The sequence below is a fragment of the Topomyia yanbarensis genome, chromosome 3 (assembly GCF_030247195.1).
Source record: "Topomyia yanbarensis strain Yona2022 chromosome 3, ASM3024719v1, whole genome shotgun sequence".
Classification (NCBI taxonomy): domain Eukaryota; kingdom Metazoa; phylum Arthropoda; class Insecta; order Diptera; family Culicidae; genus Topomyia; species Topomyia yanbarensis.
This window is the reverse complement of record NC_080672.1, coordinates 5,548,795-5,574,097: the sequence shown is the minus strand read 5'-3', so window position 1 is coordinate 5,574,097 and position 25,303 is coordinate 5,548,795. Positions and strand designations below refer to the sequence as shown.

The 25,303-nt window shown below is 38.0% G+C and overlaps 1 protein-coding gene across 10 annotated transcripts in view; it reads right to left on the bottom strand.

The window, feature by feature from the left end:
• Positions 1 to 25,303, bottom strand: part of LOC131691876 (uncharacterized) — a 129,750-nt gene that overhangs the window by 27,374 nt on the left and 77,073 nt on the right. For all 10 annotated transcript variants that reach the window (XM_058978554.1, XM_058978557.1, XM_058978558.1 and 7 more), the window contains 5 exons: positions 15,125 to 15,336; positions 13,783 to 13,966; positions 1,928 to 1,974; positions 338 to 1,128; positions 115 to 179 (listed from right to left, as the gene is read on the bottom strand). In XM_058978554.1, the coding sequence (XP_058834537.1) occupies positions 115 to 179; positions 338 to 1,128; positions 1,928 to 1,974; positions 13,783 to 13,966; positions 15,125 to 15,336 (1,299 nt within the window). The remainder of the gene's footprint in view (positions 1 to 114; positions 180 to 337; positions 1,129 to 1,927; positions 1,975 to 13,782; positions 13,967 to 15,124; positions 15,337 to 25,303) is intronic.

The window sequence follows — 25,303 nt, the reverse complement described above, 5'->3', positions numbered from 1 at the left end:
AGGAACTAGTGTTGTATAATGATCGCAGTTTCGCTCTTCAGATACATATGTGATTATTCTAACTAGCAGGTTTTCTACCGACATAGGTTATGGAAAATTGAAACACGTGCTTACCTCGGTCTATTGGGATTTCTTTTCTGTCACACTCAGGGGTTTGGTTGTCGTTTCCGGGGATTGTTCTGAAAAGTATATGAAAGAATAACTTTGAGTGTCACTGGTATATTCAAAATATTTTCTCGCACCAATCCAACAAACTTTACACAAATAAAAAGGACAAGCATAAGCAAAAGCTGTGCTCGCCGGGCACCCTACAGCTGAAAAGATCACTTCAACTTACCGAGCAATTCCGATTGGATACAGTATATTTCCCTCAGCGTCAAGTTGCTTCGGAGCATTTTGAATGCGTTCCTGCATTAGTTTGACATCATCTGTTTCGACTTGACCAGTTTCGTGACTTTGGTGACACGCCAATACCGGTTCGGCGGTATTGCATTCAAATTGATTCTGCTTTATTTCAAGCAAAGTGGAATTAGCCGCTTCTGCTTTTACCGTAGTAGGCGCGGTAAATATAAGATTATCCGTCCGGTAACTTTGGTTCGACGCATGGTTTGACATTTCAGTCAACAGTAGGCTGTTTTTTGCTTCCGAGAGAACCGGCTCATTGGAAGCAGTTGAATTGATCGATATTAGGCTATCTTGTACGATTTCTTCAACAGGCTTTTCAGTGTGAGGTACTGAAGTGTTACTGGACAGTGGAGCGTCTTTACTGACACTATCGGATTCGTACCCCTCGAAGTCGGATCCGGTTTCGGACAAATCGCTGACTTCGTCGGCATTTTGGTCTCCGATCAGAGCTTTAACCTCTTCGGTCGGTGATGGCACGAGCATTGCTATGGAGGACTCCGTGGACTTTAGTTGACGCTTTTTAAACAGCCAATTTTCTTCCCACGTTCCGTCAGTGGTGTTTGACTTGAGTGACACTGAGTCGTCCTCCGGGCTTGATCCGGTTGTGTCTGATAAATCTGGAAGTGGAACTGTGTGCTTCTGTATGTAGTCACTCAGATAGGATTCGTCCGATTCTGAGAGCGATCGCCTGGAAAGTGCTTCTTTTAGCTCGACTTCATCATCCTACGGAAAGAATAACAGACAGCTGGATCGTATGATATTATCGGGGACAATTCTGACTCGATGTGTGAGAAATTTCATTAGTGCAAAAAAAAATCTGAACTAAGTGTGGCGGTAAACGAAAAGTTAGATGACGTTTGCTTCGGAAAATTATGTGAGCAGTATAAATGTATAAACCTGTTGAAATTCATTTAGGAAGTTTGGCAGGTTCTCTGTAAAAGGAATTAATTTAAATAATTTGTTTTCATCTCGTTGTTTAAAACAAGTAAAAACTGATTTACAAATTTTGCAATCTTCGATATGAAAGACCATACCAATTCATCCAAATCTAATAACATGATTATTGTAGGTAGAATGCAATTTTCTTAGTAGGCTGGGTGATAAATCTGGTCTCGTTATACTACGTTCACACTACGAGCTAAAACGTGTTTTAACGCTGTCTTGATGACATTTTTCTTGTTGCTAATTATTGAAACATGTTTTAACTCTGTAGTGTGAACATAGTATTAGTAGTTGATAAAAAAAAACAGAAAATTATAACGCGAGATACAGTTTTGAAATCTTTTTGTTATGTGCTTCTGATCAGGTGTAGTTCAGTTTTTAAATTAAATGAATTTTGAATAAGCTCACAGCGTCATCTGATGTTTTTTTTTTTCACAAAGTTGTTACTAATACACTCATCATAATTAAACAGATTTTAAGATCTAACGTCGCGGGAATATTTGTCGTCAAACATAGATTCTCATTACCGCTTCACAAGTTCAGGTTGAAGTAGTTTGAAGTTGACACCCGGTATACTTACATTTACCGACATCTGCCTGAGATTGTCTTCGATTAATTGACTATCACCTTGACGTTATCAAAGAAATAGAAAGCATACGACATTGTTTAGTTACTGAAACAGTAGGAAAACTAGTAAATAAATTTTAATATGTGCACAATCACAATAGAGTATCCATTAATCACATTACGAAATAAGCACTCTGATATAGTTATAGGAATAAATATGGTAAATCAATTTGTTCACAAACTCTTCCTTGGCGTATGCGCGTCACAATTAATGGATACGAAGCGTATTTGGAATCAAAGCATCAATAAGTAGCATTTCCGCGCTAGCTGCTGCTGACCAAGCAAAATATTCAACCTTATTTTTAAAGTTTTCTTTACCATTCGTCTAACCCCCACACCTTTTACCTTCAACCGAAACGAACAGCAAACGAAGAAAAGCACGCTAGAATCTTGAAATCGATTGCAAACATCCCTAAAGGTAACGGTGACCATGTGTAATGCAATTATTCCGTTTTGTGTTCACCGTCAACTAATCTATTTCCGAGGAGGACTTCTATTTAGCATATGTGTTATTGTCGTCCTAAATATTGTTCTCCGCGGTCTTCTACCCCTCAGGATCTAGCATTCCACATCACCGAAACGTTGTAATCTCTGGGATTGTTGTCATGTTACAGTGCGCCGTAAGCTTTGCCAGTTCTAAAGTGTTACTTGATTGGTCAAATGCAATTAAGTCACACCACGCACAGTGCAGCATAATACCTGACTGTGACATTCCTAGACAAGCAATTGAAAAGTTGCTTCGCTGGGCGCCAACTGAAGTAAACGGATTAGGTAATAGAATGGGGGAAAACAGGGAAGTGGGCGAAGAAAATTATGGTATACCCACGACATACTTAGTTTCCGAGATGGTTTGTGATGTTGTGTACCCGAGACACTTCGCGGATCATTCTTGATTATCTCACAACAGTCCAAAAATTTACGTTAAATTAGTGAGTTTACAACTGTTGATTATCGTAGCTCAAAGAATATTCAAATAACAAAATTTGATTTGGAGAATTCTTTTTATAGATGAAAAAACTTTCTATAATAAAAATTTACGCAATATTCTCTTAGAGCTGAAATTTTGGAAAAAGAACAAAATTCGCTTAAGAACCAACCAAGAGAGCATGTAGGGTGAGTCATGACACTGCCAAAACTTGAATAAGTCAGAGGTACGTTTCCTAGATATTTGCACATGATTCGTGCTAAGCAGGTATTGCATTTATCGCTCATATGACTAAATGCGCCCGGATAGTTTGCTACTGCGACAATAAAAACTCACATTTTCACACGAAAAGTTATTGGCACTCACACAAATTCTCCGGATAAATACAACGTGTTATTTCTCCGGATAAATAAAACAGCCGGATAATGAGTGAATGAGTTTATCACGGTATTCTCTTTGCGTTCGCTGCTTTGCTGTCGTTATTCCAAAACACGAAAAAAACAAGTCTATCATACTTCTTTGCCGCTTTTCTTTGTAATTAAGTGTATTTTTTGAAGTTTTAATTGATTTCGACGAAATTAAAAACTTATCACCTTCTCCGGTGAGAAGGAAAAAGTCAAATAAATTTTATCCAGAAAATCATTCTCACGCTATTTGTGGAGACGGAAAATTTTGCGACTCATCTTATTTCGGAAAAGTTGGACATCGGATAAGCTTCTTCTCGCGTGAGTGAGCGAGAATTACAATGCCTGGTGCTAAGAAGCATTTCGCAAAGATTCGTGACACGTACTAGTTGCTGACATAGGTACTGTGAGAATCAGAATAAATTGGTTTAATTTGCATGTTGTAGTTTGTAATTCGAACGTAAAATAAGACAGTTTATATGAGTTTTTTGTACAACATTAATGTACAATATGGCCATGCGGGACATGTTATGGAGATCCGATATTATCCCACCTAATCAAAGACAACTGGTTACTGTAATGCCTGTCTTACTCTACTAGCATACACATTTCGCACTTAATTACTCATGAAATAACTACTATAATTGAATATGACTCTTCAGAGTTGGATTATCAAAACACGAGAAAAAATATTTTCCCCATAAAACTAAAACTCAGATACTTGAAAATTACTTCCGCACGAAGATGCTGTACTGGTTTCAATATTCGCGTATATTACTTGTGGCAATGAAAATGGATTCCAACCGCACTGCGCACTTAACCCTAGAACGTTGTACTGGGGTATAAATGTACCCCACGCCTTCTTTGGAGCCGTGTGAAGACAATAATTCGGCATTTATCGACTTGGGACCCTAACCATAATTCAATTTAGAGTTCCTAGTAAGAGTAGGAAAAGGTGGTATAGCCAGTTTGCTTAAAGCCTTCGAAGAAGGAGGTATCAAAGTTGGCGTGGGGTACATTAACATTTGTACCCAGTGTACGGTTGCCGTTCGTCAGGTTTCGTGCTGTCAGTGCAAATGTGACTCGTGACAATACCAGTTTAAATACTGGTTGTTTTACTACGTAAGTAACAATTAGTATTATGTAATCGTTCTTATTTATTTATTTTTTTCATTTAAAATCCCCCCCCCCCATTTCGTGGTATTTTCCAAAACCCGATTTTTAAACTTTCACTTTTCCAAATAATTGCACTTTTTTGAAAATATCGAAATTCCATTTTATAGCGAATTCTTTCAACTTTTAGAATCATTGGATTTTTTCAAATCGGTTGAAAATTAACAAAGTTATAGTGATTTTAGTGAAAAAATGATGTATTATATTTCTTTTGTTTGCATTTTTACCTGCGAAAATTGCGATCAAACGTCTAGGGTACGTTTGTACCCCAGTGCAACGTTCTAGAGTGGAAAACGCAAGTGCAACATTCTAGGGTTAACATTCTTCTAACAATTTCGTCCCATAGACTGGTTAGTTCAACTGGCCTGTCTATGAGAATACCATCTCTTGAAATGTATGTGTTTTGACAGCTTGCAGTTTTCAGTAGCAGTTTGAATACTCGCACATAGAAAATGCGGAGTCCAGGTTAATGGAAAGTGCACAATATTTCCGCATATTTAACAGAGTTCAAGGCCTACTGAGAGATTCATGAATCAAGGTTATTCATATTGCTTCCAGAACTGAAGTTACTGTTACTACGATGTGACAGACTAACTCCACGAAGTTTAATGCTAGTATGAAACCGCCAAGCCGGCAATCTGAGATTGTTCGGCGTTTAGAAATCTACCATTTGTAAAACGCGTCATCAGGCCAGGCGAACCAATAACCTAAGAGAATTGAAACAGGACTGCAAGATATTTGTGAAACAGAGACCTTTGAATTAATAAGAGAGAAGGTTTGGAATACACGGAAGTGAAGTAAGATAATAGAAATCTTTCATGATGGAAAACTATTATCGAAAGATAATAGGTGGGCCATCTCAGAATTAACATATACAAAACCTAGCTTCGGGATATGGCCGTTTTCCAGAAAAATCCTTTCGAAAATGTAGTGTTCATTAGAGAGTGTCGGAAGCTACAGACGCGGTCCAGCTGCGATTGTTTGGCAACATCAGGTATAATAATGGCTTACTAGAGACTCTTCTACCCTCCGAAGGTCATAATAAGGATATTAGATATTAGAAAATGGAAAATTTGGAATCTTTTACGAGGATCGTCTCCCCAAAGCAGAACAGCTGAATTTAATGATCAAATCCTGAAATCTGATTGGATAATAAGGATGTACTGTCCGAGTCACTGTTCATTCGGCTCTTTCCATTGTGCCTTGCTCGTGAAATCTGCGATTCTCTTCCTGGTGAACTTCTTTTTGTAACATTGTTTGAAAAGCTTGAAATCAGAGCGAGGCAATTTTCAAATGCCCTTAATAGTGAATAGATGGAAGGTTTCATTAGAATCATCGGTTAATTGTCAAATGTATCTCCATTTCAGCGATTTGCAATCTGAATTGGTTTGTAACTTGAGCGGGTGATAAATTGATGCACTGAATAATGTTCTTGGGGGGATCAGATTATCGCTCAGAACCGTAAAATATTGAATGACTGAGGAAGGAGGATCCAATGAACGAACAAACACAAGTGTTACTATCATGGTTCACTCGCAATGTGAAGTAGATTAAAACTTGTGGTGGCAAAAACTGGCAGGGTAATAAAATTGTATCGATTTTGTTGGCGATTTTCGGCAAATTGAATACTAAGCTAACCGAAAGCAATGAAATTGAAAAACGAGGGGGAGGGAAGGGTAAAAAATCGCCGAAAAAATTCTACGTCATTTGTGTACGGCCCCTAGCTGTGACAGAGGGCAATCCTTGGTCGGCTTATCCTCCACTGCGAGAGCGGCAGGTGCTTTTGGATTTTTTGTCGTTTGCCGGGGAGTTGAAATTTAACATCTTGTAAATCGACAAATCGGCTTACCAACACGAAAAATTTACCTCGACGAGCTACAAAACGAATGGAAGTGTATACTTGTCTCATTTAAAATCAGCAGGTAGGTCTGGTTTAAACGTATAATCGTTCTTCTATAAAAGCTTATCCCAGGTCAGTAAAAGTCTCCGGATGAAAGCCTCTCCGGAGGTGGTAACCCTACTCATGTGCACATGTTCGATCGGAAGTGTGGCGAATTTTATGCCTTCTGCTGGTAGGAGTTGGGTGTTCCACTCAAGTCTACCGCATGGTCGTTGGTAGAATATAATTTCTTAAGTATGTTAAAATTAAGTTTTGAAATATGAAGTGTTACTATAGATTATTTGTGGAATTTAAAGTTTTCATTTCCGATTTTCCATTAGTTGCAACTCAGCATTTCACGAAGTCATGGATTCATGAACTATCTATTAAGTACTTTCTTACTGATAAACTATGAATGATTGAGACTCATTATTCTTTTTTTGAGAAAATACCAGAGCACCTGATTATTGAAATAGAGTAACAAAATCACTATGTGGATCTCCGCTCAGTACATATTTTAGGACAATACAATTGTGGACTGGTTTGCTATTAAATATTTCATTATATGAATGTTTATCGTTTTTAATGTGTTTGGCACTCAAACCGCAAGCATTTAATACTGATCAAGAGTCGACAAAAAAGAGAAAAAATGTAACAATGTCATAAAATTTTTTTCGGGATGAATCCAAAATAATTAAATTTGTCAGAAAATCAGTTCATTGCATATTTGTATTTGGTAATAATGATTGAAGGTGTCGCTTATACCCCCCGCGTATTACATTTCATAATATCGAATATTTCTAAGTCTAGTACAATCAAGGGGCAAGTCGTTTACCACAGTTGTGATCGAGTTGTACAAATGCTACAGAGCAACAAGTTTAAGACGAAGGTTTTAACCATTGCAGGGGTTCAATAAGGGCAACGGTTTCAATATAGAGGTATTGTGATGTATGAAGCGGCCGTCAGCTGCTCCAACTGTGTAGATAAGCATCTAACAGCCAGTGAATCGTACCCTAAGATGTGGAGTTTGCTAATATCCGACAATTAGCATCTACTAGCAATCAACGTAATCGTAAGAGGGTTCCTCAAATTAATGACCAAAAACTATCCTGAAGGTCAAACCACTTCCTCTCAACGAACGTATCGTAGTTGCTGCTGTTGATCCCGACAAGGTCCCATCACAACCTTCTCCTGATTGGGTCAATATGCAACCAATGGCATCGAAACTACGAAACTGCCGGACGCGGTTTGAATAAATTAACACTTTAGGTAAATTCATCATCGAACATGCACTACGATGCGCTCACTCTTCTAAACTGGAACGCTTACTCACTCTAGAGCAAGACTACCGAACTAGGAAATTTTTTGTAAGAGAAGGAAATTAACTTAGCCATCCTAATGGGGACCCACCTCAAACCTAAGGTCTCTATTCATCTGCCCATCTAAAGGACACACCGGCTTGACAGGACAACTTCCAGCATAGGGGCAGTTGCCATCGCCATCGAACAATATATTCGGCACAATCTACTTCCAGCCTTCAAGCTCGACCTTTTAGAAGCCATCGGGAACGAAATTAAAACCACGATTGATCCTATCATCATCTTTGCAGTGTACTACCATAAATAAACTAACACCAAAGACGGCTCTGCTGTTCATCTGCGCAATGGTATCATCAAACTAACTTGAAGACATGGGAATCATGGTGCAACACAAAATGACACCACGACGGGATTGTGCTCTACGACGACCTTCAAAGTGGCCACTACAGCATTCTGGGCTCTGACACCCCAACGCGTATATCCAAGACGGACTCTCGTTCGATGCTTGACCTGTACAGTGCCAACATCAGCATCAACATCTTGCAACCAAAAATTTAAGTTCTGGCCACTTCCCGGTGGTGGTATAGTGTCGAGAATTCCAACGCTCGGTTGACCTTAACATTAACTTCGATCGACATCACGAGAATTGCGAGGACATCTACACTGCCGAGGAGGAAATGATTTCCGCCATCACAAGAGCAGTGGAGGGCAATGTTTGAATCTAACATCTATCGGCGGCACTACCAGCGTACTAGAAGCTCCGACATGAAACATCATACCGAAATCTCTCCGAAATAATTAATGTCACGATTGAGCAAATTAGGAACGATACATTTTCGCTACAAATCAATCAGCTTGGGGACCTTCTTGGACATTATCCAAATTCTTAAAAAAGGTGAGATCTTAACTGATACTTTCGATGGTCCACTGATAACCCCCTTGAGAAAGCCCTTGTCCGTTATTTCCCTTCCTTACATTGCTTGGGACAAAATATCAACAGTCCGTATGAGTCCGCTGTCGCTGTAGATATCGGTAGCCTTAATTCTACTCCAATCGGCATTGAAGACGAAACACGTGTAACACGTGTATTTGAAAAACGCTGTTGGGTCCTCCAAAAACATGAACGCTCTAAGGTTTGAGAACATCTTTAACCTAGAATTGAAACATCCAAGTGACAGGTTTTTTATGCATCTGCTCGAATCTTTAATGTGTGTCAGGAGCTTTATTGGTCCATCCGCTTGGAAGCTTGCCAAAATCATACCCATCCGCAAACCAAGTAAAGAGCCAATACACCGGATTCTGTTTTTGCACGCACTTTTTTGCACGGTTTTTTTGCACGACTTTTTTTGCACGGTTTTGCAAAATAATACGATTTTTATGTATAAAATACCTATTTCGATATACAAGTTTAATGATTTGATCATCCCGTGAAAAAAAGAACCGTGCAAAAAAATCCGTGCTATTTCGAGAATCCGTGCAAAAAAAAATCCGTGTTATTTTGAGAAACCGTGCAAAAAAACCGTGTTATTTCGAGAAACCGTGCAAAAAAATCCGTGTTATTTCGAGAAACCGGGCAAAAACAAAATTTAATAGGCATTTAGTAACGGCAGCTGAAAATAAATGGCATTGGATATTTGCAATGCAAATGGGGATGATCTGCCAATGTGTAAAAATCGCGTATAATTTTAGGAAATGAGTTGTTATTCAAAATTCAAGTTACGGTAGTTGAAAATCAATAATGTTGGGCAATGGTTTTTATAGGATTGTATGCTTTTTAGATATCATCAAATAATATTCCGGTTCATATATCACATCGCATTGGCAATTGAGCAATTGGTATATGGCCAAGTTCCCCCGGGTAGCGCCACTACTCAAAGTATATTAATTTTGCTAGTTCAGTTTGATAAGCTAGAAACTGATAGCGGAGATTTTAATATGCAGGGATACGCAATACGTATTGTTTGGTCTGAGTAGATAATGACTGATGTTTCTTTTTACCATCCAATTAGTGATCTCTGATTCAAAGAGTTAGGGACAGGCACAAGTCTATTTTTTACTGAGATGGGACAAGTTGGTGCTGGACCTGTGGCCTTCATCTGGTATAATCCATTCTCGTTGGTACGGATGTGTTCATGACTGGTTTACGGATGAGTGGTCCTACTTACAAGTGAATTGATCACTTCGCTTGGGTGGAGATATATGTGACTTCTGCTAGCTGTCGAGCTTGGATATGTTAGCTGGTTCTAAGAAGATGTGCAGGACTGGCACCTACGAGAATGTTGATTGTTTCACTCGAGCTTTGGTTCTTGGAAATAACAAATCGCTTCCTCGGTGTGGTATGTTCGAGTTGAATGCTCAGTGGTATAAATGTGCATTCGGTTCGAGCAGATTGAGTCGTTTGGAGGATTGGTGGTCTCCGAGAGCAGATGCGAATACTCTGAAGTATCCAATAAAGGGAGATTGTATCTGTGGAACTGAAAAATATTGTCACTACTCTAGTTTATTGGTACATCATAACAACTACCAATATCGACTATTTAGAACAGAGATTTTCAAATTCTGTTATAAGATCGAGAAGAAATATAGCACAGTTGTAGTGAATAAAGTATTTGCGAATAAGGGCCAATACTGCTGGCATCTTTTATCATATTTATTAATAGTCGATTGATCCGCTTCAGACCTAGGAGACGAAAGAAAAGAATAGGAACAAGACAAAAGGCGGTTCTAATTCTTAATTGGTTTAGTATAGATATAGATGACTCAAACGCACTGACAGGAGAAAATTTTTCAGAATTAGACAAATTAGAGGACATCACACTTTTTGAGACACACATGCACAAAACTTTATCGTCCTCCTAAAGATCGGTGTTTAATTGACAGATAGTCGCCATTTCGTACGATTTTGCAAAGTTTGCCTCGTGGGACGGACCGATATCCACTCAGGCACAGGTTGCAGTCGTTAAAAAAATTAGAGTCGCTAATTGTAAAATAGCGAATTTTCAGCTTTTCAGGAAAGAATTTTTCATCAAAGTGCAGTTTTGGAAATTTTAATTGCAAAGAAGGGGTCTGTCAACATTGCAAAATGGCAAATGCTGCTTCTTATCAGGAAAGAGTATTCAATTAAGTAAAAGCCAATCAATAGGCCGTTGAAAATTGACAATTTCTGACATTTCAATTGCGCAAGAGAGTCTTTGTATCAAAATGATTTTTTTTACTTTTCATGAAAATTCTTTTAATGAGAAGATAACCATTTACATGAAAAAAACGCAAAAAATGACAATTTTGATATTGTTATCCCAGAATCGAACAATGTTTCTTACCAAACTGTATATGACCGCATACTGTTTGAAAGGTCTAGTTTTCTTCATTCAAAAAATGTTACAAAACCGAAAATCAGCTGAAAATGACAACGTAGTTAATTTTGTTGTGGCAAAGGTCCCAAAAAAATGTTTTTTTTGCTTCAAAATTTCGTGTGTTCATTACTTTGTATCGCATTTGCTATACTAGTTCATTTTAAAAATTTAAAATCGCTGTAGCACAGTTTAATCTACAAAAAGTTAACAACTCTAAATAGTTGAAACATTTTACCATTTTAACTATTGCTTTTCAACGGACAATAACTTCTTTTAACGAATAAAAAAAACTTACATTTTTCTAAAAAAAAAACCTCCTCGAAAAACCAAAAAACTTCTACTGGGCACATTGACAGCCCCCTTGTGCATTTAAAATGTCCAACAGTATTCATTGTTAAATACGATAACAAAATAGCTGTTAATAAAAAAATTCAGATTTTTTTTACACGGTTTCTCAAAATAGCACGGATTTTTTTTGCACGGATTCTCGAAATAACACGGATTTTTTTTGTACGGTTTCTCAAAATAACACGGATTTTTTTTACACGGTTTTTTTTTGCACGGAACGCATCCCCTGTGCAAAAAAAGAATTTGGTGTATCTACAAAAAGTTACAGATCTATCAGCCTTCTTTCAGCCAAATCTAAACATTTTGAAAAAGTCATCAATAGCCAATGTTGTAAAATTCACTAACGTAAACAACATTTTGCTTGAGGAAAAATTTGGCTTTAGGCGAGGTCGTTCCACTGTACATCAATTATTACGAGTCACGAAAATAATCAGGGGGAATAAAGCTAACTCGACCACCTGCCATGGCATTGTAGGACTTAGAGAAAGCATTTGACAATGTTTGGTATGATTGCCTATTGTTTAAGCTACAACAATAAAACTTCCCAACTCACATTAAGAAGACAACATCATTGCAGGAGTGCATCAATGTAGCATACTTTGGCCAATGCTTTTCAATATTTTTACCTCAGACCTCCAGACCTTGGTCTCACCATAGATAGTAAATCCGTTTCAGGGAGCATGTCGATAGAACACCTCTGAGCATCCCTTGGAATAGGACTTCGGATGTCCACCGGCTGACTAGTACTGAAACTCTCGAAACGAAGTGTTACTCATGCATGAAGTGTTTTAGAGCAAAATGTGAAACAAGTAACACTGAAACGATAACGAACATTTTTAATTAATTACGGTATAGATTTAAGTTAGCGCTAGATAAGTAGGAAGTTTAAAATGGAACAATCATTTTAACCCTCCGGCACTCGCAATTCCCTGCAATGCATTTTAAGACACAGAAATGTACTGCGGATGATTATATATTTTGTCAATGTCACGGGTTGCAGTCAAAATGTATCATCAACTAAGGGTTAATCGGTTAAGAGATGATGAATAAAAGTAATATTTTAATTCATTGACAGAGGTTCACTACCTAAATGGTTAGAGTGTAACATTATATACAATTATGATACCTAGAATTTCGGACCGATATTAAGTGATTTTGTACGAAAATGTAAATAGTTTATAGTTTGACACTATTGGCCTTACATGATAACATTTTCTTAGCATCGGTTAGGTGGTTGAACAGAAGTTGTTGCTTTGGTATTTCAATCTCATAAAACAATTTATATTGATCATATAACGTAGAAAAAAATTATGAAAAACTTCTACAACATACTGTCGGAAATCCGATATTCAAATGCAACAATCGGTTCCGTGCAGTAAAATACTGTTGTATTTGAGCTAACAATATTGTGTTCTTTAGAAATTTATCAAATGTTATATTTTTGGGCAAAGATCTATCAAATCGGCTCTTGAACTAGTTTATCTAGTGTAAATTACTAGAATATCTAAGCTTGGAAAATACTCAGCGGACAGATTTCAAGCCAAACATCAACTCAGATTGATATATTAAACTATAATGTTTGCCTTGTTCGTATAATTTCTCAGTGGTGATATTTAGAAATATGGATTTCTAAATGTAATTAGGTAATTAAATAGAGAATAAATGGGACATAAATCGATAGAGCTCAATAACATGAATAGGAGAACAAACAAAATAATTCTTTTCACCAATCAAAACAAAACTATTAGACTTTGAACACCTTAGATAGTCTCAAACCGCTGACCAGTTATTACTTTCTACCTTTTCCCATTTCGTTTCAATCAAATTAGTTTTTGATATTTTTGATAGATTTTATCATACAGTAGAACGATATTAATAGAAGCAAGATTACCTTTGATCCAAATGGTGCCAGTAGAACGTAAAAGTAAGTACTTTATGTGCGTTCGATGGAATCGGTAAACTCTAATACGAGTATCTAGTATAATTGTGTTAGTATGTGGTTTCAACAGTTAAGTTAAAGAGAGGTAGCAATTGAAATAATTTACGACTTTGAACGTGTTCATGAAAGTAAGTAAGCTTTCCTTGTTGGATTACTTATTTTTTGAATATACAAATTGCTATACTGTGAGATGTTCGGAATGACAAGAGTACTGACTTTGTAGCTAATATGAAACATAGAACTCTTCAGGAATTGGCGAAACATCCTTGAAAAGGGGATTTCTATAGCTGACATCATAGACAACTATGTTACAAAATCGATACGTGAACACCAACCCTATCTATGAACTTTTTTTCTATGAACCTAGGAAATCTGTCTTTTTTTTAGCAAATCACATCACTGGACAATGAACAACCATCCTAATGCTAAAACGTCACAAATATCGAAAAAAGAAAAGTTCTCACTTACCGGATACCTTATTGTGGTTAATGTCGAAGGTGGATTCGGCGTCCGGTGCTGAACCCACCGGTTCCGTGATGGTAGTCGGAGGGACAGCTTCTTTCACTTCCAGTTGTTGCTTCGTTTGCTGTTGTAACTCTGCCGTAGTTTCCACGTGCTCAAAGTTTTTCGGATTGCGATAGTCCTCCACCACCTAGGAGAAAATATTCGCAGACAAAGTATAGATAGATTGAGCACAGCACCACGGTTAGCAGGGTCATAGTGTAGATTAGAGGAATATCAAGTCACTGGTCAACGTCGACTGTTCTGCCACAATATCACGTCACAATTTTTTTCACAAATTAAAAATTGAAATACGTTGTTCCTGGCAATCAATGAACACAATCAATATATGATAAGAAAATGGAGGATATTTTTATCCAGCACTATTTCGATTGGACTCAATCGGCAAACGCATAAAAATTGGTTTTCACCGTTCCGAAGTTGAATTAGAACTGATGCGAACTAGTATTGAATTTTCAGCACATCGGATTGGTGTAGACTGAAGCGAAACAGGCTGCTGGCACACACGGAAGGTACTGAAAATGTGGTCATATCGAAACCATACAAGTTGAGTTTTCCATGTTTCGCTTATCGGCAATCGATGCGAGGGGTAGATGAAAGTTTGCGTTTGGCAGAAATACAGTTTTATAATATTTTGAATGGGTTTTTATTTTATTCTGAAACTTTAAACCCAGATATGGGATCAATAGCTCTTGGACATGAAAATTTAACTATGCTGGTTAACACAACCAAATCCTATTGATCATTAAGAATCTTCCCTAGTAACCCATTACGCTAGTGTATTACCCTCTGAACCACTAGACCAGAGCGACACTATGATAAGTTATAGTTCTAAAAAATGTCAAAAATGCTAATGTGACTAATACCGAATACAGTTTTCATATACTTTATTGTAAATGATAAACACTTGTAAACAAATTATAATATCTTCATCTTGAGATACCAAAATCCACCATGTACCATGTACCGTAAACAGGGGTGACTATGATCACTTTAAGAACGAGTTTTAGACGCAACACATTTTTTAAGTTTAATATGTATTGATGTATGAAGAACAAGTCCGCTTGCTCCCATTTTACAAAAAAAAGATTTCAAAGTGAAGTCATTTTCGTATTTCGGGGTGGCTTTGAGAATTTGCACATATTTTGTTTTTCATTCAAATGTAAAGCTACCAAATTGAACCGTGTCAAATAAACCATGAAAAATGAAAAATTAATCAAGACAGGGCTAACCAATGATTGACGATAAGGAATTATAAACATGGGTGTAAGATGCACAATCTGATTACCTTATTGAGCACAGCCGTAGCCAACAGCTGCTCGTATTTTTTCGGACTGAAGTAGGGCAGATGCTCTTCCGGTCGCAATGGATGGCCGCTTTGATTTAGCAGCTCCGGTAGCTTGACCACCTCATCCAAGATGCGTTGGAGAAGCTTGCGGAGTTCGAAGTGCTTATCGCTGGGACTGTCTGGGAACTTCTGACCTTCGCATATTGGCAGATCTGAAAAAAGGGGGACGAATAAAAAAATGATTACGTTTTTATCAACAGCAATTTGCACTAGAATTAACAACAGTTTTAAAGTGTTTCATTAGTGACATTAAGAGTAAGACCATGACGTAGTAGAATGTAGAGTTGTGAAATAATTAACCTTTACACCTGTTGAGATTGGTTCTTCACGTGCCGCTATGACGGGCTTGTTTGCTATAGCAACTTATTTAGAAAAAGTATCTTTAGCTAATTGCTTTGAAGAGAGCGGACTGTATGTACTTTTGGGAGTGTCGAAAAAGCATAACTGACTATATGTAACCTTGGAACAGACGATTTGTGAAAGAAAGAAACAATTATTCATTGGATATTAAAAAAAATTGAAGTTCACGTAAAATTTGATGATATGTGCTTGGGTTTAATTTTTATGAGTATGGGGTATAGCAATTGTCGGAAGTATTTTTGGAATATCGCAATTCTTTAACTGCTCATAATCGCAAATTAGTCCCATGCTCAATAGGATTTCCCCATAAGACTGACTTGCGATTGTAGGCGGTTTGAGAAATGCTTCGAGAAATACCTTTTTATGTTTCTTCACTTTTAGCATCACTGGATTTCACAGTTAAACACTTTTAAACGATTTAAAAGAATAATGTGTTCCGAAAATGATAAGAATTTTTCCGACTCGAAATGTGCTGCGAAAAAAGTCAACCACTTGCAACGAAGGCATAGTCTTTCCGATTCTTCAACACTTTAGTGGTTTAAATCCGAATTTCTGAAGCCGGGGTTAGACGACCACGGTCCAGGCAGCGATGCCAGCCTTCCAGTTTAAACTGGATTCTTCCAGTTTTTTTACACCATCCAGTTAAACAGACAATCCGGGAAATCTTCCAGTTTTTTGAAATTTTATTCAGTTTTATCCAATTTTAAAATATTCATTTATTTAGTTTTTTTTCACAAAATTGTAACTCGATTCGTTCAATTTTCAAGCGAGCGATAGGAGGATGGCGAGTATACCAGAAAAAGTTTTTAATCCACCGTAACACCCACCTGAACGCTTTTTATACCCACTTTAAATTCAATTTCAAATGAATTTTACTCAAACATAAAGGACAAACCGTTACTCACCGATCACAGATGTTAGTAGTAAACAAAAGAGAAAAGTTTTCTCTTTCATTAACTGCAGTGAACTGTGTTTGGCCAGTAACGGTTTGTCCGGAATTTCCTTTCAAAGGGAATTTTGACAGTTGGCTTTTAAGCCGCAATCATATGTTTGTCGAGAAATATTTTGATGAACATTTGTTGAATACTCAGCTAGTTGCTATAGAGGTAGACCGACGTTTTGTTGGCTGATTTCTCTTACGCTAAAATTTCATTTTTTTCGTAAGAACAGTTTAAGCGCATCCTCGAGTTTACGAAAATGATTTCAAATTTAGGATTTTGCGCATGTGTAGATTGAGACCTTCGAAACAATAAAATTCGAATGTAACTATAACAATTACAATTCGAATGTTTTAATATTTTTTTTTAAATTTGGACAACAATATCAAACATTGAGTCGGTTGTTCAGTAAAAGGTATGGAACCTACGTGTTTACTTAAAATTACGTTCTCAATGAACGTTGACTTAAACATTACAAGGTTAAATTAGGTTTCTTTTCCGAGCACCCTGTTTTTTCTAGTTTTTTTCAAGAAAGGTTCCAGTCTTTTTGAAAAAAATGTTGGCAACGCTGGGTCCAGGTTTACTAGAAAAGTTTTTGCATAACTTAAGGAGCAACTGAAGTGAAATCTTATTCGTTCCATTTGGAAGAAGGGTCAGGATGTCCAGGAAGTTATATTTCATGTTAGTCCCTAAAAGGATTGTTTTACGGGTTTCAAGACAAATTAGCTGATTGCGGGGGTATCCACTCTTCTACAGGGCTCAATTATACCAAGCAGCCACCAAAAATGAATTGTCTGTTGAATTTTGTTCCAGCAGATGATAAATCAATTCTAAACGAGCAAGCTATTCCTATTCTGGATATTGTTTACTACTTTTTAACGAAATTCAATTAGCTAGAGATTACTAAATGGGGAAAGTTGCGAAAATTTTAGAGCCATAGTACTAAAGTGAGAGCAAGGAAGTGAAATATACAGATCGGAAAACTAGAAGTGGGCGAATGACCATTTCGTTAAAGATCTCAATAAACAATTACAATTACAATTACTAATCTAGAAGTGGCAGGGTCATTAGAATCAGCGATAAAATCTTGCGGACTAATCTTTTGTCTTCTGCTGGCAGGAGTCGAGCTTAGGCAGTGTAACTACGAATCATTGAAGTCTACCAACATGTCTCACGGCAAAGACAGACTTGTTCCTCTTTGCTGGTTCTCATGGTAAAGAGGGACAAGTCTGTCTTTGCCGTGAGAGATGTTGGTAGACTTGAGTGATTCCTAGTAACACTGCCAGCCAGCAGACAAAAGATTAGTCCGCAATATTTCAAGCCTGTTTTTATTGACTATGGCAAAAAAGAAAGTGTAACTACATAAGTCGAAATAAAAACAGAAAAAAAAGATATTCTTCACTATAACAAGTTTTATATTCTGCCGAGTTCCAAGCATATGCTCAAATGACAAACAAAATGCATGGTCGACATGTTTTCTTTTCCATTTTCAACAAACAAATAATACTGCAAAGATTCTGCAAACCGCATTTGTAGTATTTTTCATATTTTGTTTTAAAATCAATATTTGAGCTACATAAGCAAATTATTGTTACAAGTGGATGAATGAAAAGAAATGAATCTAGCTTAAAGGGCGAACATGAAATTATTGCGACACATTCAACAGGGCATAATTTTTTTACCATTGGGTAAAAATCAACCAAATTTTGCACACTTCTTACATTACATTGATGTGTATTGTTTACATGCTGTCAAACGCGAAGTCGTGTTTTTCGATTCAACGAAAATGGAGGTGAACCAACGCGAGTCGAGAGAACAAATTCTTTCCAAACATCTGGAATTTCCTGACCTGTCGCACCGGCAGTTGGAAAAAATGTTGAACATTCACCATTCAACCGTCTCCAGAGTGTTGAAGCGGTTCCAGGAGCGGCTGACGTTGGACCACAGCAAAGGAGCTGGAAGAAAACCGGGACCGGAGAACAAAAAGACGGAGGGAAAGGTGAAGCGGATGATTAAAGCAAATCACAACGTCTCAAGTCGTGATTTGGCTAAAAAGATCGGCATGTCGCAGAGCTACGTCCAGAATGCAAAGAAGAGAGCTGGACTACATACATACAAGGTACAGAACTTCCCAAACCGCGATGAGCGGCAACAATCGACGGCTAAAACTCGGGCACGGAAGCTCTACGAGAAGATGATGACAAAATATGGCTGCTGTGTGATGGACGACGAAACGTATATAAAAGCCGATTTTAAGCAAATTCCGGGGTTGGAGTTTTTCACCGGCAAGAGCAAGTTCTATGTGGACGACAAATTTAAGAAGAAGAAAATGTCGAAGTTCGCCTCCAAATATCTCATTTGGCAGGCCATCTGCTCTTGCGGACTGAGGAGTGAGTCTTTCGTGACAAAGGGCACAGTAAATGGCGAGATCTACAGATCTGAGTGCCTCGAGAAGCGCCTTTTGCCGTTCTTGCAGCAGCACGACGAAGCTCCGCTATTTTGGCCAGATTTGGCATCATGTCACTATTCTAAAAGTGTCCTGGAGTGGTATGAGGCCAATTCTGTCCATTTTGTTCCAAAGGACATGAATCCGCCAAACTGTCCGGAGCTGCGCCCGGTGGAGCAGTACTGGGCAATGATGAAGCGGGAACTTCGGAAGAGCAAGAAGACAGTCAAAGACGAGAAGGACATGTTAAGAAAATAGGAAAAACTGAGAAACTGGTACCGGATGACACTGTAAAGACTTTGATGGAGGGCATCAAGCGAATATGCGTTCAATTTTACACTCAAGGCTCCATCGATTAACTTTTCTTTTGATTTTTGAAGTAAATATATGTATAAAACTACCATAAAATTTTGGTTTGATTTTAAACATTATAAGAAAATTGGCATGACATTTTCGGTGTCGCAATAATTTCGTGTTCGCCCTTTATGCTAGGCTGGATAGCGGATTTCAGTTCGTTTGGGATAATATATATTTGGAGTAACATCAGATATTGTTTTGAGCTGTACGTACGAGCGAACGTACAATATACGAATTTGTCATACATATGGTGAATCATTCGTAGTTATATAGCAATATTTTAATTTTCATTACGAGCTTTTCGCATAAACCACAAAACGACTTTTGTTGGCTTATGACGAATCGGTTCCATTAGGCAAATGAATTGTTTGATGAAATATACGAGAAAATGTTTTTTTTTCAAGAAATCCCCAAAATATTTATGTATAAAAAATCATATCACTGATCAATTTTGTTTGATAATCTGCTACAAATTTGTTTCGTACAACAAACTTTCGTAAAATATGCGATTTTTTTGTATGTAACCAGATGAAGTTTTTATTAAAATTAGTTGCTCATAAATTCAACGTTCGTAATATCACAAAAAATATAACAATTCGTAATATAACAAAAAGTATAACATTGTAGTTTCATCAAAATAATTCGTACAATTCACAAGCGTCTTTGAAACGCCAACCGGTGTCCCTCAAGGATGTCACCTATGGCCACTTATCTTTATATTATTTATCAACGATCTCTGTACTCGCATCAAGTCTGGAAAACTACTCTACGCTGATGATCTGAAAATCTCACGTTCAATTACTTCGGGACTCGATTCAGCTGTGCTCCAAGTTGATATAGTTAATATCAGTGCAGTAAAATTTCATTTCATTCAATCGAAACTGAATGAACGCAGTCAATCAGTCGTCTACGGTAGCATTCATATTCATTTAACGCATCAGTTGCTGTTGATCTGAAGCTCAGTTCGTGGCACTTCACTCATCGATGCTTTCAAATGAGTTGCAATTGATATTCAACCTCCTTCGTTTGATCCTCCTCTGGTTTTCTGGTGGTAGAAACTAAACAGGCAAAAACGTCAAATGACCAGAACCTGTTATTCAATTGACAGTGAACTCTGAGTGACTCAAACGAAGACGGCATCAGAACTCAATTGATATAGTGGTGGTATGCTTACAGTGAAAGACTCGCAGTTTCACTTGAAACGAATATTTTCGTTTGAAATTGATATTTTACCGCACTGGTTAATATTGAGGAGTGGTGCGCACTGAATGGCATGCAGATCAACGTCGATAAATGTAAGGCGATAAGTTCTGAAATCTATACACTGCGCACTGGTCTGGAGCATCTAGGAGTAAGCGGTATAAGTATGGGCACCATACAACGGCGTTCAAAGCAACCGGTTGGAATTATCACAATAGATCTAACTACTGGTCGCAGTGGTTCATCTCCAACAAATAAAACCGATTGGAGTACGTTCAAAGAAGCTTTGTACGTTTCGATCTAAGAAGACTGCCTTGGAACGACTCTATCCGTCTCTCGCCGTATAATAATAGATGCATGTTGCTACTTGCTTTGCACAGGTGCTGTATTAGTGAAGAATCTGCGGGTCGTATGCGGACGAGAAAGGGTAACAAAACAAACGACGTGCACGTGGTACTCTTAAGGTATCCCTCATACAATGTAAAGCTTTTGGTACGGTTGATGATCTTTCTGGGCCGCTCAAAATTATTTCATATTCTCTTCACATATAAAACCGAGTTATCTATTGTAGCTTCAGTTTGTTAACATCCTTCGATTTATTTTATTCTCTTCTTTTGTCAGTTTTCCCTCCGTTAAACATATTTGAAAAAAAAATATCGATCGAGTATGTTTCAAGACATTTTCTCGCTATTAAACGTAAAGTTCAAGCTCTTGAGCATGCTTAACGGAAATTAAAAAAATCTGGAAATGATGTGTAAATAAGAAGCAACTCTCCCGATGGCCGATTAGCCGGAGTTCAAGTTGCTCGTTTAAAATTCTCATATGTAAATTGATCGTGAGCGACTTTCGTACATATAGTGTACCTAGACATGTCCCATGATCTTTTCCCTTTCTTACTAGCACAATTTCTTCCCCGTGATGCTCGTGGATATACATATGTCTATTTATATAAACTACGAGTGTCGAAGTAACATTTCTTTCCTTCCCCTGTAGAACGGCATTGGACGTGGCCGTCGTCATTATTGACCATTTTATAAAAATATTGAGTCAGTAAATCATGCACAGTGAGAATGACTTGCTCCTCCCTTGTGGTTCCTTGTGTATTTTCATTTATTCCGTCAATCACGAAGTGCAACTATGGGCAGTCTACCTAAGCTAAGCTAAGCTATTTTATCATACAATGCTTACTATTACCGAAATAGATTTTTCATCAACCCCCAAAATTTGTTTTGCGATATTCACGGTTTATGCCGAAAAATCCCCACAATCACTTTTCAAAACTATTCATACTGCTATATACTAACATTTTATAAAAGAAAGGAATATTTCGTTTCATTTGCGAAAAATAGTTGCGTCATCGACGATAACTTTTGTGCAGCGTAAACTCAATATAAAAAATTACGAATAATTCGTAATAATTAGTATCCCATGGAATTTGTGATCATTTGTGTAATACGAATAATTCGTAATAATTCCACGACTTGACCTTTTATCCTCTGTTTGGTTGAAACTGATCATTAAACATATCTGATGGATATATCGTAGCGTATCTTCAGTTTTTGTGGTTCCTGCACCCGGCTAACATTGAATTTTTCCATCAGTTTTTAGGACCGACAAATTCAAATCCATTACATACATTTGCACGGTAAACAAAATGTTCGCAAAATCGCGAATATAGTGCCATGAATTCTGGAACAATCGCCTTTTTACGTTACGAAAAACGGACCATGAAAAAATCATATGTTTTATAATTATGTTCAATTTCCCTTCAGTAACGCCCGCATAACGCTTTTATTAGTAGAAATATTTGTTTTTATTTTGTGAACTTAAGTCACTATTAAATCGATTTCATGCCAGGGCCGCCTTGAGACTACACGGGGCTCTTGGGCACTCTTGAGCTAGGGGGGCCCTACAATTGAAAAGCTATAAGCAGCTGTAGTAGTAGGATCAAAAAAATCCAGATTTTCGGTACAGTTTCCACTCAATACCACCCTGAAGCTCTTTTCCAAATTTAAGCCAAATCTGTCAACCGTATTGACATTACTTTATAAATAAAGTGGGATTTAAATTATACTGAGAACAAAGACGACTTCAGACAACCTGGTGTCGTTGCCGATGTCCAAATATCGTCATGGACTTATTAACTACGCTATAGTATTCCCAGACGGTGTAATCTGACTTTCATAGTTGGTAGACGTTGTTTGAGGATTAAGAGTGGTTCCATCAAGAAGGAGGAATGTTGGGGTTGGGTTACGCTACCAAATGTCCGTGACTCATTTATTCAAATCTAGGGGAAAGTCAGGGTTTATGTGTGTAAACATTTTAAAAAGGTCATTTTCAAACTTATTATTGGGATTTCATTACGTTTGTCTACACGATGATTTGTTTATTCTAGATAAGGCGGATGCATTACAGAGTAACATTATTGGTATTGTGTCAGTCTAAGACTGACCATGCAAAATGAAACATGCCAAATCCGACCAAATAGTGTCGAATCTTCGCAAGACCTCAAGAAGTCACTTTTGGGCATTTCCATGTGAATTTGTTCATTTACAGACTCAAATATGACATAGAAATAAATATTTTTCCACACCCGCAAATCGCTTGCCAAACAAAAAGTTCTAGTTGGTTGGCTATGGTCCGGTGCCTTCCAAATTTTGTATACGTGGTGTGCCAAATGTTTTTTTGCTGTAGTTAAAAATAAATTGAAACTTGAATCGAAATGTGACCGGTTTTGCCGGTAGTTGTTCCAGCTAGCCAACTGCTGAATTATCATAGGATTGATTTTTCCAAACTGTGTCTATTTGCTCCATTTGGACTGGTCAACGCATCTAGGTAACAACGATGCAGATGCAATGACTATAAACTTCTGCCGAGTAATTCAGGACTGCTTACAGAATAATCTCCCAGTAAAACAACAGCCTGTTTCCCCGGCGCGGAGTACATCGACGCTGCGAGCCCTTCGCAGAAAACGAAATGCATGCCAACGCAAACTTCATCGCAAACAATCGCCGGCCACGAATCGCGACTTTCACGTTGCCAGTGAAGCATACCGGAATCTCAACGCTGTTCTGTATAGATCGTAAGTACAACGAGTTCAAGTAGGCCTACGAAGTAATCCTAAAGGATTTTGTAACTTTGTAAATTCAAAACGGAAAAATTACAGCGTTCCTTCCAATGTGTACCTCGATGAAAAGGCAGCGTCGTCCACTGCAACAGCTTTTGAATTGTTTACCAATCATTTCACATCCGTCGTTGCTCCCTGTTTAGCATCAGATCAGGAAATCGATATCGCATTAGTAACTGTTCCGCAAGATATCGCCGATTTAAGCACCTTTTCGATTTCACCCGACATGGTAATAGCAGCTGCAAGAAAGCTAAAAAGCTCTTTCTCCCCTGGACCGGATGGGATTCCAGCTGCTGTCTACTGTCGCTGTGCCGTCGCTTTGGCTCAACCTTTGTCTCGCATTTTCAACCAATCATTTGACCAGGCTAAGTTCCCAGAGGTTTGGAAACAACCCTACATGTTCCCGGTGTTCAAAGCCGGAGATAAGAGAAATATCAAACAGTAGCGCGGAATAACGAATCTTTGGATCTAAGTTATATGAAATTGTTGTCAATCAATTCATCCTCAGCCGTACAGTAAGTTATATCTCACCAGACCAACAGGGTTTCATGCCCGGGCGATCCGTTTTAACAAACCTGCTGTAATTTACGTCAACTACGGCATCAATGGAGAAGAAAACACAAGTGGACACTGTCTGCTTGTGACTGAATTTCCCATTAAATTCTTCTCAAAAAGTTGTACAAGTTAGGAGCGTCCGACAAGCTTACGTTGTGACTACGCTCCTATCTTACGCAAAGAACGCCTTGTGTGATATTGGGCTCTTGTATATCGGCTCCGTTCACCAATTGATCAGGTGTACCGCAGGGCAGCAATCTGGGCCCACTGCTTGTCTCACTGTTTTTTAATGATGTAGTAGTATTGTTAGATTCCGGGTACAAGCTCATATTTGTCGACGACCTTACGCTGTACTTAGTCATCCAGTCAGCCGAGGACTGCTACCAAATGTAAGCACTATTGGATCGCTTTGTGAAGTGGTGTGGATTGAATTAGCTTACTGAAAATATTGCCAAATTCTCCGTGATGACTTTCCACAGGAAGAACGATCCGTTGATTTTCGATTACATTATCGATAAGGTTGCGCTACAGAGTCAATGCAGTCTATGATCTGGGTGTAATTCTTGACCACAAGCTGTCCTTAAATTCTCATATGACCAACATAATCGCGAAAGCAAATCGCCAGTTGGGATTCATTTCGAAGATTTCACGGGATTTTACGGATCCGTACTGTCTAAATTCCCTATACTGCACATTGGTCAGACCAATCCTTGAGTTTGTCTTGCCGGTTTGGAATCCGCATCACCTAACTTGGTGTTTAAAATTGGAAAGAGTACAGAAAATGTTCGTAGACTTAGCTCTTAGAAACTTGTCTTGGCTTGTCTTGACCCGCAAAATTTACCACCGTATCGTGACCGTAGCCAGCTGCTCAATTTCGAGACATTAGAATGTCGTCGTAGTATCCAGCAAGCTACTACCTTGGTGAAAATTTTAAATGGAGAATGTGATGCGCCTGAATTGCTGTCCCGCTTAGATTTCCTAGTAGTGAGGAGAACACGAGATACATCATGATTATTGTCGAGGTTCCATCAGACATCTTTTGGATTCCATGAACTACTGTCTTCAATGATTGAAACCTTTTCTCGTGCTAATTGTGCCTTTCAGTTTGGTGACTCCTCAAAAATATTTGCAAGCAA